Raw genomic sequence first — 18,950 nt, 5'->3', positions numbered from 1 at the left:
ATAAGAGCCTTTGCAAGTATAGCTGTGATAATCAGAAGAAAAAAAAATAATCAAATCCCTTACCATCATAGCTATGCCTGCGAAACTTCTGAGTCTGTACCAGGCCTCAGAAAAGCATGTGCATTTGAAGAATAAAAAATAGGCTTTGAAGTGAGGAGCACTCAGTGAAGATGAATGGGCTGAGGTCACAACTCTACATGTTTTATTGTTTTAGTCCATCTGACTTGCAGAACAAACAAGGCAGCCAAGTGCTGATTTACAGGGGGAAGGTTATCTTCCTGACCAATAAGGACCAAATGTTTTGTTTTTGAGAAACAAAATCAGATTCTATGGAACATAAAATCCTTGGAACCTGCTGCTGATTTCCTGCCTTCGGGAATTTCTTTTTGCAGCTGGCAAAAGCTTAAAACAGTAAAATTGTGCAGTTTAGGAAGCTTTTCACAGCAATGTCTTCCTAATGCTGAGTACAACAGCGTTGTAAAACATGCCACAGACAAAATGAGCAGTTATAGCTGATTTCTTCTTTAATCTAACAGGTTTTCAAACTAACTTTAATTATTATCATTCTCTTGTACCGGTTTTTACTTGCAGGTTGGTTAAGGGTCAACTAAAGTTGGGAAACTGGGTCCAACTAAGTACTAGCCAGGAACCATTATGAAAGCATGGCAAACTGGGAAATCCAAGTATGGATTTCTGAACTCCACAATGTACAGAGCTGCTCTGATAGCTCTAGTTGTCTAGCCAAGGGTGTTTTCATGGGAATTTAACATTTAAGCTATCACTAACTAGTATCTCACAGGGAAAAAAAAGGATTCTAACTAATTTACTCCATAAAAGCTTTGGCGTAGGTATGTCCACAAAGACTCTGTAGCCTTGAACATTAGACATGACAGATGCTCAAAATCCCCAAACCCTCCTAACCTGCCAAGGAGGAAAAAATTCTTTGGCACCCGTATTTCTGCCCATGATGATGTGCAATATCTTAACACAGCTGCAGTACTCACGGACCTACCTTACAGCTAAGCCCAATGAAGCATGAGGACACAGATTTATCTTACATGGAGAATGTCTTGGTTTATCAAATATATTAATAATCGTATTACCCTGCTGAATGGTGGATAGCTACTCTGCCCAACTTTGAGAAAATAATTCTTCCTTATGCCTGTTGAGTGTTTTAGCCATTGGTCTACTGGACATACTGGGATGTCATAGCCTTGTGTCTTGCACAGAAACAGTGCCACCTACATCCATAATTAAATAGACACTGGAGCAGAGATTTGGACCTATCTGTGCCTCTTGCCAGTCAAATGTGCTAAACACTGCACTGCAGGATAAAATTCTCCTCATCTACCTATGACCCAATTAATATTTAATTGTTTTCTGTAAAATGAAACAGGAGAAGCAGGCTTCTTTTCAGAACAGCATGTAGGTAGGGCTTCTCCTGAGAGAATGAGAACCTGGTTCATGTCTCTTATGCCCAGCCTGGCAAAATGTCCCATGCCCAAAATCAGTGCCCAAACTATTGAGCTGTTGGAGAACATCCCATGATTGGGAGGCTGAGCAGCTTTAGCTCCTACTTCAGAGAGAGAGCTCCCAGCTGAGAACTGAAGTCAGAGATACATGCCTTCCCCTGCACAATTAACCTTGGCTGAGTCTTGGTGAATCTAAGTCAGTAACTAAGTTGTGTACAATTGCACTTCATTGGACTACAGCCTCATTTTATCTGCTTGTATTTCAGTAACTTTGTAAGTTTGTTGTGATCTAGATTGCTGTTTGGCATGTGATCAATGCTGTATTTGAAAAACAAAACTTGCTCCAAGAAAGCTCGAGAGAGCGAGAGAACAAGAGATCATAGTTGAAAGTTTTTTTGGAAAAAGTGCCTGATTTTCTGGATACAATGATCATTGTTCAGCTGTTAAGATGACTTAAACTAAACAATTCTACATTAGTTAACACTTCTATTACAAGACTTATTGGATAAGCAAAGTCTTCCCTAAAATGGAGGCCTCTCAATAAATAGAAAAATAAAGTAAAATTAATTTGTGCTCAGCGAACCAGCCCCAAAATCATGGACCACTTCTGTCTTATTTTGAGGTGTTTAAGGTGAGTCAACACTGTTGGCCACTTGACACATCACATTTGAGTAAGAAATGTTGTCAGGGTGTTCTTCCTCTCCCACATGTGTTTCTAGAAGGAACAATTCTTGATACTGTATGTTCTGAGTCATGATAGCAAATATTACTGGAAAGTTACAAAAGTCTTAAAAAGAGCAAACTAAGTTCAGCTCAATTGTTTATCAGCCCTTTCCCAGAGAAAGGTGTCAGCACAGACAATATTTGAAATTCATGTAGTATTTGATTAGACTGATTGATTATTCTTACAGCTGAAGATATTAACATTCATTAGTCTTACTTACTGGTCATTAATACTGCCTTTATTATCAAGTAAAGAATAAATAGAAATTCTCATAAAAACTTCTCAAGTCTTGTGATTTCCAGTGCATTAGATCTGTTGTTTTAAGGCTGACAGCACAAAAGTTTGTTATAAGCATTTCAAAAATCCTTTAATAAATCCTTTATACCTTAACTCTTTTAAACTTAAGCAGGCTAAAAGATGTTCTCATATATCCAGCATAATAAAGCACTAATCACATGGTTTTTACTAACACACTATCACACCCCTATGTGGTTCTGCAGAATGGTTAAAACTTGTTACATATAAAATGACTAACCACAATTAACCTCTATTAAAGAGATTGAAGTCAAATTTCTGTATTATATTTTGACAGGAAGTAAGAAACAAACTCTAAGACTAAGAAATCATGTAAAATTTAATAGGTTTCATTTTAATTGATCATTTTAATGGTACACAAAATGTAACAAAATTAAAAGCCTGTTAGTGATCATTGTTCCAAAAATGCACTTTACTCCCATGAATTTACTTCTATGATTTCAGTGGAAGCATATTTAAAGTGCAGTTGTAAATATTTTTAATCTTTGACTTTTTTTTTTTTTTTTTTTTACAGGAGCCTCTGAACGTGATTGATCCCAGTTTGATGGATCTAAATGGTCCAAGTGAAGATGCACTAGAATGGGATGAAACTGACATAGGTAATAAGCTGATCAGTATTCATGAAGACTTAAGTGATCCTGATCAGGAACTCAAGAAGGATGATCTAAGCCAGAAACCTACTTCAGGAGGATGTGGTGATAATGATGTGAATGAAGACAAAAGTATCAGTGATCATGGAAGTCCTCTTTATTGTCCCAGCATTACTTCCCCTCCAAATCCTCACATCTATCAGGTCTATAGTCTTCATAATATTGAATTATCAGAAAAAAAACACATGCCTTTTTTGAAAAAAACATCCAAACTCTCCAATGTAACACAGTCTAACATTTTAAACAAAAGTCTTAGTAAAGACTCATCATTTTCATCTACCAAATCCCTGCCAGATCTAATAGGGGGGACCACACTGGCAAAAACATATAACTATATGTATCAGAGTGGAAGCATAAGCAGGCATTCTGAGAGTGAGAGTGGCATAGTGAGTGAATGTGATACAGAAACTACAAATAATTCAGAAATTTTTTTGCTAAATGATATTGAAAGCACTCAGAGTAATCCTGAAATTGGGCATGCAGAAGCTCAAGTGGATGATATAGTTGATGTAATAAAACAAAAAATAAAGCAAGATGAAGAAGACCATGCTAGTCTCTCAGATGATTTCCAGTTGACACCATCTGCATGTTGCGGAATTGAAAATGGTGAGGATTTGGACAGCATTACCATGTGTAACCCTGTTTGTCTAGAAGAATTGCAAGGAAAACATGATGTGTTTACATTTTATGATTACTCATATCTTCAAGGCTCCAAATTCAAATTACCAGTGATAATGAAACAATCGCAAATTGAAAAAACACATACAGCGGGCAGTTTGTTTCATGGTATTTGTCTTGATAAAATACCTGGTAAATCTGAACATAAGGCTGGAGAGTCACAACCAGATGGGTTTATTCATGACCATACTCTGGCAAGTGTCCCTGGAGAATCAGATCCCAATTCCTGTAAATCTGCAGAAACTGTAAGAAAATTAACTGTTACAGAGAGTACAAGACAGGTTTCAACTTTATCTCGTAGTTCTTCATTAGAATCTCTGTCTGTAGTAGGTGATTTGTTCAGCTCAGGTATTTTTAAAGGTGGAGATGGTCTTCAGCGAAGCACCTCTTTGGAGAGCTGGCTGACTTCCTACAAAAGCAATGAAGATCTTTTTAGTCATCATGGCTCAGGAGACATAAGCGCAAGCAGTGATTCTGTTGGAGAGCTCAGCAAAAGGACATTAGATCTTTTGAACCGCTTAGAGAATATCCAGAGTCCTTTAGATCAAAAGATAAAGCACAGCATCTCTGATATAACACTCCAAAGTAGCTCTCAAAAAATGTCTTTTACTGGACAGCTGTCTCTAGATATTGCATCCTCAATCAACGAAGACTCAGCAGCTTCTCTCACTGAACTCAGCAGCAGCGAGGATCTTTCTCTCTGCTCTGAAGACATTGTACTGCACAGAAATAAAATGCCAGATTCAAATGCATCATTTAGAAAACATCTTAATAGATCAGTAGCTGATGAGAGCGATGTCAATGTCAGCATGATTGTTAATGTCTCCTGCACTTCTGCTTGTACTGATGATGAAGATGACAGTGATTTGCTTTCAAGTTCCACCCTTACCTTAACTGAGGAAGAGCTAGGTATCAAAGATGAAGATGATGACTCCAGTATAGCAACTGATGAGGATATTTATGAAGAATGCAATTTAATTTCAGGACTTGATTATATAAAAAATGAACTCCAGACTTGGATTAGACCAAAATTTTCTTTGACAAGGGAGAAGAGAAAAAGTAACCTCAGTGATGAAATTCAGCACAGTAAAGTTAGTAATGAGACATCAAAAGCCACAGATACATTAAGCATTGAAACGCTATTGAATGGTTCAGTACAGAAAATATCAGAAAATAATGGCAATAGTAAGAACGTACCACGCGAACGTGAAAAAGGGACAAAGAGTCACCTGATGAAAGATATCTCTCAGGTTGTGAAAGATCAGCTTGTGGATGATATGGAGAATGGCAATGTTGAAAATGCTATTGGCAGTCAAAAGGAAGGTCTTGTTAGAACATCAGCAACTCCCCAAACTCATGCATCACTTGGTGTCAGAAAAGCTGAAAATGAATGTTGTGTCTGTGAAGCATTTACAGACAGTTCAGATGATTCACATATGGATGGCAAGGAGACTGTTCTGTCATCAGACGGATCCAGAAACCCTCCAAAAGAATGTCAAAGACATCTTCAGCCTGATCATCACTCTCTTGCTTCCTCTCCTGCTAAAAAGCCTTGTCTTGAATCTTCCTCAGAAATTAATTGTGTAGACATACAAGATACAGCTTTACAAACATCCTTACCTAATGGTCAACAACATAGAATAAGCATTACTGAAAAATTGACTGATTGCTGTACAGCCTTGAAATCCAATGAAGCAGAATGCAACTCCTCAGCCAACGGTCTTGATTCATGCTGTAACTGTGAATCTGCTACTTTTGATAAAAGAAACATAGAAGATGGCTCAGTACACAATTTTGTGAGGGAGATAATAGACATGGCATCAACTGCTTTGAAAAGTAAGTCACAACCTGAATGCGAGTCATCTGCTCCAGCTTCATTAGCACAGATCAAGGAAAAAGTGTTAGAACACTCTCACAGACCCATTCAGCTGAGAAAAGGGGACTTCTATTCTTATCTTTCACTTTCTTCTCATGATAGTGACTGTGGAGAGGTAATCAAATACATAGAGGAAAAGAGCAGCACTCCTGTGCCGCTGGACTTCACAGATGAAAGAGAAAATATTGAATGCTTTTTTGAAGCCTGTCCTGAGGAAGAACGGATTGAGCAGCAGCAATCCATTTCTAATGGTACTCCTGAAGCACGAGTTGAGCAGCAGCAACCTATTTCTAACACTATTTCTGAAACATCTCCAGAGTCACTAGGTGAAGTGACTCTAGAGTCATTAGAAGAAATTAAAACTTCATCTGAAGGTAGGGATTTATCTTTCTCATGTAAAGGTGACAATGATATGAACGTCCCCAATCCCAACAAACAAAGTGCATCAAACAATTTGAAAAATGCTGCTGCTGATTTGCTGATTTCAGATGGGCAAACTGAACATTTGGAAAATAGTTCTCCAGAGCTCAGCACTAAAAAGAGTAGTACAGGAGAATCACCTGGATCTGAAGAGCCCAAAGGATGTGTTGCTGCTTCTGAAGAGGCTTCAGCTATAGAGTTTCAGTTAAAGCCTGGCCATTCACAGAAAAAGGATGCTTTGCATCAGAACAGTAAAACTCTTACTTGTGAAGAAAATCTCCTTAATATTCGTAAGGAAAGACATATAAATATGCACAGATAGAATGTAACCCTCTCCAGGCACATACATTATCCTAAAAACAGGTATGTACTCTGCAAGTTGCACATTCTTTTTTTTAACCTCTTTTTGCCCCCCCCCCCCCTTTTTTTTTTTACATTTTTGTACAATGAATGGAGATGAATCACCATCCAGGGCTTCTGTTTTATGACAGTACTATATAATTTGTTTTGATTACATTATAATCCCAATTTACATGCCACTGGTCAACAAATGCAGTGAATTCTAACTGCTTCTTGCCCTTTGGCTTTGCACTGACATGAGCTGCTCCCTTCTGCACCAAATCTGCTATCTTGCAGAACTTGGGAATTCTTCAAAAATAATATTTCTATGTCAGCCTCCTCTTTCCTCCTCAACTGAGCTGTGGAACCAGAAGCCAGCTCTACTCATTGATCCCCTTCAGTCAGCTGGCCTTGTGAGGTGTTCAAAAGCACTTGATGAAGCTGATCTTCTGGTTTTACAAGAATTTGGGGTGATTAGTGAGTTTGAGTTCTACATATTTCCAGACAAGCCATGAAGAATGGCTAAGCAGACTGGAGAAAAAGTAGAGCGATAATAAATCATCTCTTGATGATTTCATGTCATTTTACCATTATTTAAGTTCAGTAAGCCATTATCAAGGACACAATTATCACAACACAGTGTTAGGTCAAAAGTTGAGGTTATCAAAATAAGTAATCTTTGCAACATCATTAAAGAGTATTATGTGAGGGTAATGTAGAATAGAGACCTGAATACCAAAGGAGATGGAAACTAATAGTCACACAGCAGGACTGGAAACTTCGGTTCTATCTTGTAAGCATTTTGAAACATAAGTAACGTGGTGGAACCTAAGACAAAAAAGTGGCTCTGATCTCTTCCAGTGTTCGTAAGTAGTTCAGATCTGGACCTTCTGTCCTCACATAAATGTCTACAATAACTGCACATTTAACAGCAAAAGAAGATCTACAAAGCAACTTCTGAATAATATCCTAGCCTGTAGCACTGCTGCTTTGAGCCTCACTAGTTGTTTGGTGACCCAAAAGCCAGCATAGCTGTATAGAATGCAGTTTTTGGAAACACTCCTCCAGTACACCAGAGCCAGCATGGCAGCTCCAAATGCCACTCCAGTTCCAAATGCCGCTGCTTGCCAGAAGCTGTAGCAAGGGAATTTCCAATAAAACACAAGGCTGAGCATGGGGTTTCCCCGGGAAGTTCTGGAATCTCCATCCTCGGAGATTTTCAAAATTCAAGTGGACGTGGCCCTGAATAACCTGATCTACCTTTGAAAATAGCCTTCCTTTGAGCAGGAGGTTGGACCAGATGATGTTCAAGCTTCCTTCCAACCTAAGTTATGCTACGATTCCATGATGTTGCTAGGAGAAAAGGCTGTTACTTATCACTGCCCATGAAAACCACTACTACTCTCCTATTGCAAACTATGTATCTATAGCAGAAGATCTGGGCCTATTTATAAGAAATACATTGCTTTGCTGCTATTAGATATCTAACTTCTGCATTTCCTGATTTTGCTACATTATATTACTATGCTTTGGGCTTTTCTTTTGCACATATTGGTGGTTTACCCAGCATTCACACATTCACATATGCATAAATATTTCTAGCAAAGTAGGTTATGACAGCAATAGTCTACAGCTTGCCACTATCTCTTTTGAGACATATCTATTTGAATAATGCATTATACTGGAACCATCATAGCAAAGAGGATATTTCTCGAATGGCTTTGAAAGTGGCTATCATGACCTGTTGATTGCCAATGAGGTTAATACTTGGACACATCCAAACAACTGGAGAAGCAATGGAAATCAACTGGGAAATACAAAACTCATAGATGATACTATATATTCTATAATTACGTTAAAAGGATTATGTGTATATGGAAGCCTCTATTTGGAAACTGAGATGATGACAAAAGTCTGTGGTTGATAAGTGATAATTACGTAAACATAAGCTTTTCCTAAATTACTGTTTTATTAGGGTTTTTTATTTTTTCATTTTTATGATATTAATTTGAGGAATAATACTTACTATAGTGAATGTGATTTTATTCTTGTTCTCATTCTTTCACTGATGAAGATAATAACATGTCTTTTCAATTCATTAGTACTTTTCCTCTGAGGATCTCAAAATACTATATAAACTTTCCCTCACTCTTCAGAACTTCGTAGTTACTTACTTGGTAGCCAGCTGTGTTTTACATAAGACTGGGATATGAAAATCTGCAGTTAGTGTAAGGACTAAGATTGGACATAGAGGATGGTGATATTAATAAATGCCCCACAATGCAATAAAATGTAATGCAAAGTGTGTGCAACAACTTAACCGGGTTATGCTATAGTTTTAATTTTTGCCCAGGGGTTGACAAATATTTTAAGGTAACAAAGCCCATCACACTACATCCAACTTTTTACACTTAGGAAGATACACTGGTTATTAACTGATACATATAGGATTTCTTCCATGGAAATTATGTACTGTATTATTCCCAGTAGTAAAGCCCTAGGATACAGATAGTTTATCTCTGGCACATCAAAAAATGAAAATATGAGCTGCTAGATTCGGTTTCACTAAAGTCTGAGCTCCCTTCCCCCATTCACAAGCTTGGTGCTTTAACTTCATCTCTCATGCTATGGGGAATGAATTACAGAAGCAATCTATCCTAATTTGTTAACTTATTCAAATAACAGTTATTATACTTAACTATGCTAAAGATTATCTTTTTGGTGGCAGATTGTTTATTTTTTGATGAGGCTAATTACTGATTTTCCAAAGGTAATTTACATTTATTACTAATACATCTTTTAAAATGTGACAGATAAATGTTGTTCCCATAAGTGTATTATGAAAAAAGTTACTATTTAAAAACACATTATTTAATTTGAAAGATAAATGGCAAACACCATTATTTTTCCTGTAGCACCTGTGCTGTAAGCTCATTTAAATGTGTAATTCCATGTGTAGCTGCAATACTTAGAGAAAAATAATCTGTGGTATATGTGTACCTTAAAAGCATACTGAGAATTCAAGGCTGAAAAAGGCATAGTTTCAAATGTAGTTTGACTTTACACTGTTTTAGTGTTGGCCTTGGCTGTATGGGAGGATAGAAGTAATAGTGAAGTAAATATTTTTGCCAAATGTTGCGATCCTGTTATTTAGCAGCGTGCTACAAAAAAATTACTTTTATGGGAAAATAACACCAATCCTATAAGCAGGCTTAAAAATATCTGTCAGCACTGAGTAGTCCTTCGTATGAGCCAACACAGAGCTCTTCAACAGAGGTGCTCACAAAGCTATGCTGATTTTATTTCTCAAGTAGGGGACAGCCTGAAAGATCTTTCTGTATATGAGATCATGCGATCTGCTGCTGTCACTGTGACCCATGACTCACCAATGGGGTGGGAATTTTTAGTCGCATATTCAATACGCGTAGAGGTCAATACATTAAGGAGGTTTATGTGATATGTCCAAAGTCTTTTCTAGAGGATACGTTAGAATTCTGTGTGTAATTTGTTAGTTCTTACAAGTCCAAAAGCTACTGCCTTCCTTTTGTGCAGAATTTGTAATTTAAACTTAAGTTTTAACTTAATTTAGGGAAAAAAAATATTTTACTTGGGCTTAGGAAAACTAAATTGGTTTTATCTGACAGTGCTGCAATGTTAGCCAGAATATCCTGCCACATACTATAGAAACCCAGGACTGGTACTCAGAAGGCCTGACTGTTATTTCCTGCTCAGCAATAGATTTTTTTGTATGACTTATTGCCTCCTTGCCTCAGTTTCTTTAGCAACAAAACAATGAGAATAATAATCAATGGGACCTATGAAACGTGATTTATTCACTGAAAAGTGTTTTGAGATCCACAGATAAAAGATGATACGTAGATGCAAAAGACTGTTAGTTAATTATTCATTACAGGAGAAAAATAATATACAGGCTTACACAATAGTTAATATGTAATCATTTACTTTTAGAGACTGGGACTACAAGAATAATCTAAATCTTTGCTTACCATTTTTTTCCTAGAGTTTTTTATAGGAAGGTAGATACTATAATGTTTCTTTATAGAGTTTAAAGCAGTCTGACTTTTTAGCTCGTTACAGCATTTGACTTTAAAAAAAAAATTAAATAAACAGATAATCCTGTATTGTCTGTGAATTACATAATTTTTGCAACAGTTGACATAATCAGTGAGACTTTTCTTACTATAGATATGTGAAACTCATGCCAGAGTTGTAGAAACCTTTTGATACAGTCTTTCCCTTTATTCAGATCAGTTCTTCATTAATTTCTAAACAAACTGTTGAGCTTTTCACTATTTTCATGTAAGTATATTTCTTCTATAAGGGGCGGGGGTGGGCGGTCAGTTACAGCAAATAAGATCAAAGGAGAAGGTAACTGGATAGATCCAGATATTCCTGCTTAATTTGGAAGGCACATAATGCATGTCTGGAGTGCCTCCTAGGAAATGCCTATGAGATGTACTTTGCACTAATCTTTGAGCTGTATTCTGACAGTTATTTCTTCATAATCCTCATCATAAGCCTGTGCTCTTTGATGAATAGTTTAACCCTAAACTCTGAGCTGGATAATTCTATAGTATGAAAATTTAACTCATTGCTGGTACTAGAAGAGTCTAAAAAGCTATTTACAATTTAAAAACACAGTAATGACACTGACGATTCTATTCATGGACCACTTCTGTGACAATCCTTTCCTCCTCTCCATTGAAATCTCATTCTACATGTTTACATAAATATTAAAATAAGTGACGGGTAGATCTTTCTGTTGCTTCACTTTTGAAAATTCCTACGTTTTCATTGATCGGTGCACTTCTGAGTGTGCTGAAGGTAAGTTCGCAGGTAAGGATGAGGACAGGATCCAGGGAAAAGGTCAGATTTGATGACTTCCCTTGTTTCTTTAGGAACAAAGTCTTTACAAAAATCAATGCGTTTCCTACATCGATACAATTTTTTACACTAACTTGTACCTCAGGCTGTTAAAAGTCATTGTTTGCCTACTGTATGCTTCTGCATTAAAGGCTCTGGCATGTGACCATTTAATGACTATCGGTGGTTGTTCTGGGAAAGCTATGTTTTGCAAATAAAACTTCATTTTCTGTAACCTACTATTACTTTTTTGTTTCCTTTTAGAAACTTGGCTGCAATTCAGGTGCAGGTTCATCCTGTAAACCCTGGGATGACCTCCAATTCCATTGTATCACTGCCTTTCATTACACTGACTCCCAAGATAAATTTTCTTTCCAAACGTGATTTGTCCATGTTGGCTTTGTGATCAGGCTGCATATGCTAGTCCTATTTCAGTGATCATTTTGTATTGTAGCAAGGCCATTTGCTTTCATATGGATTCCTCTCCCAAACTACCTCTAATGACCTCCCCTTCCTAAATTGGATGCTCCTGTACTACTTATCACTAGTTCTGTTCTTTAAAGTTTTGAAGTTCCACAGAATTCACGATCAGTCTGGTTCATCTTTTCAGAACTGTACCTGTCAATACTCTTCTATTTTATGTATCAAATTTAATATTTATGTGTCTAATGCATAAGCTTATTGAAACTATTTTACTTTTAAAGTGACAATTTTGTTGGATTGCAGCAAAAAGAAGTCATTAGCCGTCCTGATTCAATACATCTAAAAATTAAACAATTAAAATAAATGGCATTTTATTTATTTAATTTTAAAATTTAATCTATGCAACACTTCAAGAAACAACTACATGGTGTTGTATATTAGGAACTGTTGACATTCTACTGAATTAAGTACAACATTTTGGTTTTTTATGCTTCTTGAGGTGGTAATGAGAAAAAAAGTTTTTAAAAAATGTGTGCCTTGCTGTATTTCTTATACCATTTATTAAAAAGCTGCTTTCACAGTAAAATTATGTTGGTTTGAAAGGAGAAAATAGCAAGGTTAAGATGTGTGAATAATTTCTGTATATATGTATAACCAAGTGCAAACATTGATGTATAATGACAGTATAAAATGCTTTCATGTTTGTGATGTCCAGTGATGTGGAAAATATAAGCCTTAAAACCATTAGATTGCATGGTAATTAGAATTGGCATAATAAACATAGTTTATTGGGGAAAAAAAAAAAAGCAGAACTGGTGATCTGTTTTACCTGCGTTCCAAGAACAGAATGCTTTATCAAAGTACAGAAGAATATGTTTTTGTTTGCAAATATTCCCTAGAGATATGTGATTCCATAGCTGGTGAAGATTTGTATTACCTGGCTCAGAGGTAAAGAACTTTTTCATTGAAGATTCTGCAGGTCTTTTTGGCCAAACAAGGGGACACGAATATTTAGTAGTTTAAACTAGGACACTGCCAACTGCAGTAGTGGCGATGAGCAGGCATACTTTTATAGCAGACCTTTTCTTTGTTTATCAGTAACAGTTTGTTGTCCAATTCTTAAAATTTCATTCATTTACACAATTATATTGAATAAGCTTTATATATATTTATATAGACACCTCTACAGTTGGCTGTTTCAGTTACTTAGACTGTACATTTTACATGTTTTTATCTTGTGCTAAAACTGTATTGGGTGGCCAAAATAAGGCAGACAGCTTTACGACCTATCTCTGCAAACATGGTGTTCATCTCCTAAAAACACTATTGGGAAGGGATATCAGGAAAGTTAAAAGGCAAGGAATGCTCTCCTATACCACCTTTAATCATTATTTTTCCAAGTATTTAAATGTTTTTACAAAATGCTTCAACATTCTTCTTCCTTTAAAAAATGTGAATCAGTTTGACAAGCTTAGCTAGAAGCTTAGAGGAACTATACTGACCAGATGATACATTTATACAACACTGAAGGAACAGGTATTTTAAAAAAACCTCATGTTTTCAAAATTATTAACAGCTTCCTGTTACTACAAGAGGCAAATTATTTATCTCAATTTAAATTTCCACTGCATAGCCTGGGGTAGGCTATGATGTGGGTAGGGCAGCAGAAACAACTCTTAGCTTAAAGAAAAGTGTAAATAAAAAGTGCTTATTAAGAGAGCCTTTGTGAATCCATAAAGTTTTCTGCTTTTTCAGACCTTGTATCATGTACAAATCTAATAGCTTAACTATAATTGCCTAAAATGTATAACTATATAGCTAAAGTTCACTTGAATATATTTTAAATATTTTTTTGAAATATATATAGAGTAATTTGGAATATAACTCCTAAGTTTAGTAAAATATTTACAGTGACAAATTTTTTCATTTATGAGTTATTTCAAACATAATTTTTAAAATGGTATTGACATGCAAATTGGGTTTAGAATCATTCTTTTTTTCTCCCTGAACTTACTTGTAACTATAGTCATACCTTACATACCTCTTCCTGACAACGACAGGAAAACTAATAAGTCAGAGGCTTTTCAGATCTGTCACCTCACCCAACAGACTGTGCAGAACTCCATCAATTACTTGTACCATTCTATTAGGCCATTTGCCACGAATTCGCTTTTTTTCCTGGGGAAAAATACTAGTACTTGTCAAGTCAATAAACCACATATTCTTCATACAATATCTGAAATATTATATGGTCACAACTTAAATTTCTGTGGTTCCTTTCTGAGAGATGCTGAACGTTTTAATTTAACCAGTATTGCCAGATCTATATTATTTGGTCTCATGAGATACAGTCATCATTTTTATAACTGTGATGCAAGACCCATCATTATCAACTATTCCTTTTTTTGGCACGGTTAGAAACTTCACACTTTTTTATTTTTCTTCTCAGAATATATTGGACTTTGTTGTCAAGAAAAACTGATTTCTAAAGGAAAAGAAAACTAATATATGCTCTACAGGATTTGTTCATGTCTTAGCGTAAGTCATATGCTTATGGCCAAATTGTGCCTAGAACTTGCAAGAAGTTCTACTGCTGAGACCCTAAAGAAAAAATATTGGTATGGTGTAAAATTAATGTTGATGTACCGATATTACCTCTAAGATCAGTCCATACATAGACTCCTGTAGCGATCCTGTTCCCTGCTGGTGAAATTCCCTTGTGGTGTAGAAGCATGCGGCAAGCTGTCCGCAGCATTTATCCCCACCTAAAGTTCCAGAGGCTGCTTTTTATTCCACGCACTCCCTGGCTCATGCTTGAACAACATCTGCGATGTGTGAGGAGGCCATGTGACAGTGATGGCCCTGACACGTGGATCTCCCTCTCCTGCCCGCTTCACATTCTTTCCACGGAGAGCCAGAGCTCTCCGGCTCCGAGCAAGGGGAATGCGCACTAACGCTGGTGGTAAAACACATGCCTGGGACTATGATTTAAAAGGCGTTTTGTAATCACCGTAGTTTTATATACAAAGAGCCTTGTAAACCATGTCCCCAGTCTTTCTTACTTAATGGTTTGTCTTTTTCCCAAGGTAAGTCAAGGAGTTTTTATGGAACAGTGCCTCTGCACCTTTGTTACAGTAAGAGAAATTTAGGTGGCATCTCTACGTCCTTATGGTTGTTTGTGCTGTTCACTGCGTATACGTGTGCAGGTAAGCACAAAAACACATGCAAAGATACTGAAATTGTTCCTGTTCGTTTCACAATAAACTCAAATAAAGAGTGGCTTTCAGTTAGATGGCATCCCGACCTTCCTCCTTCATGACAGGATTCACAGATGACATAGCCTCCCACGTCACATATTTTAGAATTTTATTCCAATTCCCTTGTGTTGAGAACAACATATTTTGACTAAAATGTATCTGGTAAAAGGGCTGCTTTTTTTTTTTTTTTTTTTTTTTTTTTTTGGCTTGAAGACATCACGAACGATGTGGTAAAGGTTCCTGTGCCGCAGTGTACAGAACAGGGGTTATTAATGTTTAGGCCAGACCATGCTCATACTTGGCTCAAGAGGATTAACGGGGATGTCAAGTTCTTAGCCAAGTCAATCTCCTTCACCGACAAGTTTCTACAAACTTATTCCTAATAAAAGCATCACTTTGAGAGGGATTTTGGCCAACAAATGACACCTGATCTATTGCCTTCAGTGCTGTGCTGCTAATTTTTCAGACTCACCCTGTCTTTTATACCTTTTCTACCAACTGAATCACTTACATTTTTCATGTGACTACTGTTGCTCAGTAAATACATGCGCGTCCCTGATTTTAGAAATGTTTTTAAGGATTAGACCATGAATGAACTTGGCCTCACTTAGGTCTATGCACTGGATGGATTCTAAATGCTTCAGTGCTTAAAAATGGAATTTCTTATGCAATAACAGGTAGTATTACTTTATTTCTGGGGAGTGGGAAAATAAGGTAAGTTAAACGTTAAGTTAGAATTGTAGAAGTCAGTAATTTCAGAGTACAAATATTACTGGAATATTGTAGTTATTGTCAAATTAATTCTTAAAAATTACGAGTACAGAGCTACATCATGCTTGAAATGATATGGTATGAAAAGAAAGTTAGACAAGTAAATGTTTTTACCTCTGCCTTGCGTTGAGCTCACATCTCTGTGACATTCTGGGTTTGCAAATGGAAGTGAAAATAATTTTGAAAACACATGCAATTTTTTAAAGATTTTTCTCTTTCTTGTAATCACTGTGAAGATGTTTTAAATGCAGCAAGGATCCAGTAGTAGCATTTTCCAAAGAAACATTATGAGAGTGACAGAGAAAGGGAAACATATTTGACAAGATTTCAAGCAACAGTGGAAAACCACAAACCATTGTTGATGCACTTCATTTACAGAATGAAAAAACCCAGACTCTGGAAGAACTGATACTGAGCATCAACCATCTACCCCAGATCTATCCCTTTTTGTCAGGGTGAGATAAATGCTATGGGAAATAACGTGCCCTCAGGCAAGATGGTATGGCAATTTCTCACACAGGCTACTATGCATATATCCCTGAACTTCTGCTCTGTAGCTCTTGAATCAAAAGCCTGATCCCAGAATTGCCTTTAGAGGGCATGGGGTTTGTTGTTTCTTCATAAGGGAACAGGACAAAATTTGGGCTGAGAAACGTCTGCCTCTAACAAGCTTGAAAATGAAGTTGTACCAAGCAGATTTTAAATAATATACAACAGCAGACAAAAAATTATTAAAGGGAAAGAAAACAAAAAACCAATCTTTTTGTAAATCCTAGTGGTCCCCTGCCAGTAGTTCAATCAAGAATACTCTAAGCTGTGTAGGATTATGAGAGTTCTATTAACTGATCATTATTTATCCTAACATACTGATGCCAGACAGATAGATCTATGCTTCCCTACAGTTTTTGCTTTACTTACCTCAAAGTAGAGCTTTTCAAAGTGCTGAAAAGATTATGGAAATGTCTTTTCAACAGTTAAAATTCTGGCACATATCAAAAAAAAAAACCCAGCCCCACAGCTCTGTTGGGTTGCTGAGCATCTGTACCAGCCCAGCTGATCAGTGATGCTTTTGGCCATATTTTGTGGAGGCAAAGTCTTTAAAAAGCTTTTCATGCACACAGAGCTCTATTTTCTGCACTTAATATGACTACTAAAGAAAGCTTCCTCTGTAAGGGGAGTTTGCCTTAAATAAGAACGTAGGTGTTTCTCAGACCTGTTGCTGTTCATTTTACATATTCCTGCATCTCTCATCCTCTGGTCTTCCGAGCTGAACAGTTCTCCACTTGTACCTATTCTTCTTTTTGGCAACTAAAGGGAGGGTTTGCAACTTATGCTTGCAGCAGGCACTTTACTGGTAAAGTTTTGAAAGGTGAGCAAGTGGCAGGCAGAACAGCAGGGGCTTGGAGTGAAGAGAAGGTGGCTGGTAGATATGTAATGCTGCAGCCGTGCCAGCTAGGCTGCAGGGAGGATTCGGATCTGCAAGTGTCATGCTGGCTGATGACTGAAAAAGAAGAGAGAAGCAGAGGAGGAGGTGGAGCTTCAAGGATAGTTGATAGGAACTAGCTCTGGTTAAAGTATTTGTAGAATGGTAGGAGCATACACTGTGTTGAAACAGATTTATCTCTATTGCTAGACTTGTTATTGCAAACTGTAAAGTGATGCTATTCATGAATACTCATTTTTCTGAATCTGCTGTTCAGTATGCCAAGCATATCAATCAGATGTACCATTGTCAGTTAATTAACATTTGATTGCATTAAATATAGGGTGTTGAAGAGGAAGTTTCTACTTGGCGGGGGAGGGGTATCTATGTAAGAGTTCTTTGGAGGGGGAGGGATGTGTTCTTATCGTCAGTTGTGAGTAAAGTCAAATTGTAATCTGTGTGTACATATTTCTGTGCCACTCGCCACTCTTATGGCCACAGTAAGAGGGGGAGACAAAGGCAGTAATGATATCAGCACCTTAGTCCTTAGCCATATATCCTGCACACTGGATTTTCATATGTAGAATAGCACCTGGAAATGTAAAGGTGTATCAGACAAGTGTAGAAGTAAGACTTGTGAGGGAGAGGAGAGGAGAGGAGAGGAGAGGAGAGGAGAGGAGAGGAGAGGAGAGGAGAGGAGAGGAGAGGAGAGGAGAGGAGAGGAAAGGAAAGGAAAGGAAAGGAAAGGAAAGGAAAGGAAAGGAAAGGAAAGGAAAGGAAAGGAAAGGAAAGGAAAGGAAAGGAAAGGAAAGGAAAGGAAAGGAAAGGAAAGGAAAGGAAAGGAAAGGAAAGGAAAGGAAAGGAAAGGAAAGGAAAGGAAAGGAAAGGAAAGGAAAGGAAAGGAAAGGAAAGGAAAGGAAAGGAAAGGGAAAGGGAGGAATGGGGGGGAGAGAAAGTTGAGTTATGCCTACAGTATGTACGTAGAACTATTTGATAGCGTTTTGTAACACAACAGACATGATACTATTCAAAATAATGTAAGGTTTGGTTAAGACAAATCTGTCTGTCTTCTTCTCCCAGCCACATAATACCAAGTCACTCACAGAAATGGATTGGTAGTGAATTTAGACATGATGGAAGGAGATACTGTACTCCTTTGCATGATATATAATTAATCTGAGGAATTTCATTTCTACAAGAAATTACTGAGTCAAATAGCTTAGTGGGATTGTAAAGGAGTCTAAATATAGAATAGGCAGCTGTGCTAAGATAGCAGGTTAGTTCAAACTAATGACAGTGGAGAGCAAACTTCATTCTCCATGATGAAAGCTGTTGTCCGCTGAAAGAACAGGGGAAATTTCCCAAACTCGATGCAAAAATGGCCAAAGCAAGATGGAAGATTTCAGCCTTTGTCTGAGGCATCAAAAATGGGCCACTGACAGACACAAGGCACATATAAAAAGCACAGAAAATGCCTGTGTTTCTTTTCTTTCCTCTTCATTCCCCCGTTGAGAATGAAGATGTGATGTCAGAAACAAATTATTTCAATTACTTGACAAGCTATTGTGCTGCAGCATAAGAAATTATCTCAAATATGATTTTGTGGCTAACTGTAACCAGCTTTCCATATGCCACATGTAACATATACATGGTTACCTAGAAGGAGTTAACTGTGATAAATTATATTTCAATAAAGAGAACACTCATATTTCAGGCCA

The 18,950-nt window shown here is 37.1% G+C and overlaps 1 protein-coding gene across 2 annotated transcripts in view; it reads left to right on the top strand.

Annotated features, from left to right (window-relative positions):
* Positions 1–12,569, top strand: part of AKAP6 (A-kinase anchoring protein 6) — a 291,172-nt gene extending 278,603 nt beyond the window's left edge. Inside the window, exons 13-15 of one of the 2 annotated variants that reach the window (XM_049825778.1) lie at positions 3,026–6,089; positions 6,204–6,498; positions 11,623–12,569. In XM_049825778.1, coding sequence (XP_049681735.1) covers positions 3,026–6,089; positions 6,204–6,457 — 3,318 coding nt within the window. In that variant the 3' untranslated portion in view covers positions 6,458–6,498; positions 11,623–12,569. Of the gene's footprint in view, positions 1–3,025; positions 6,499–11,622 lie in introns of both variants that reach the window. The other variant, XM_049825777.1, reaches the window with a different exon arrangement.
* Positions 12,570–18,950: the final 6,381 nt, after the last annotated feature.

Source organism: Accipiter gentilis, chromosome 22, assembly GCF_929443795.1.
Source record: "Accipiter gentilis chromosome 22, bAccGen1.1, whole genome shotgun sequence".
In the NCBI taxonomy this organism is placed as follows: Eukaryota; Metazoa; Chordata; class Aves; order Accipitriformes; family Accipitridae; genus Astur; species Astur gentilis.
Note: the sequence above shows the minus strand (reverse complement) of the source record. Positions and strands in the feature narration are given on the sequence as shown.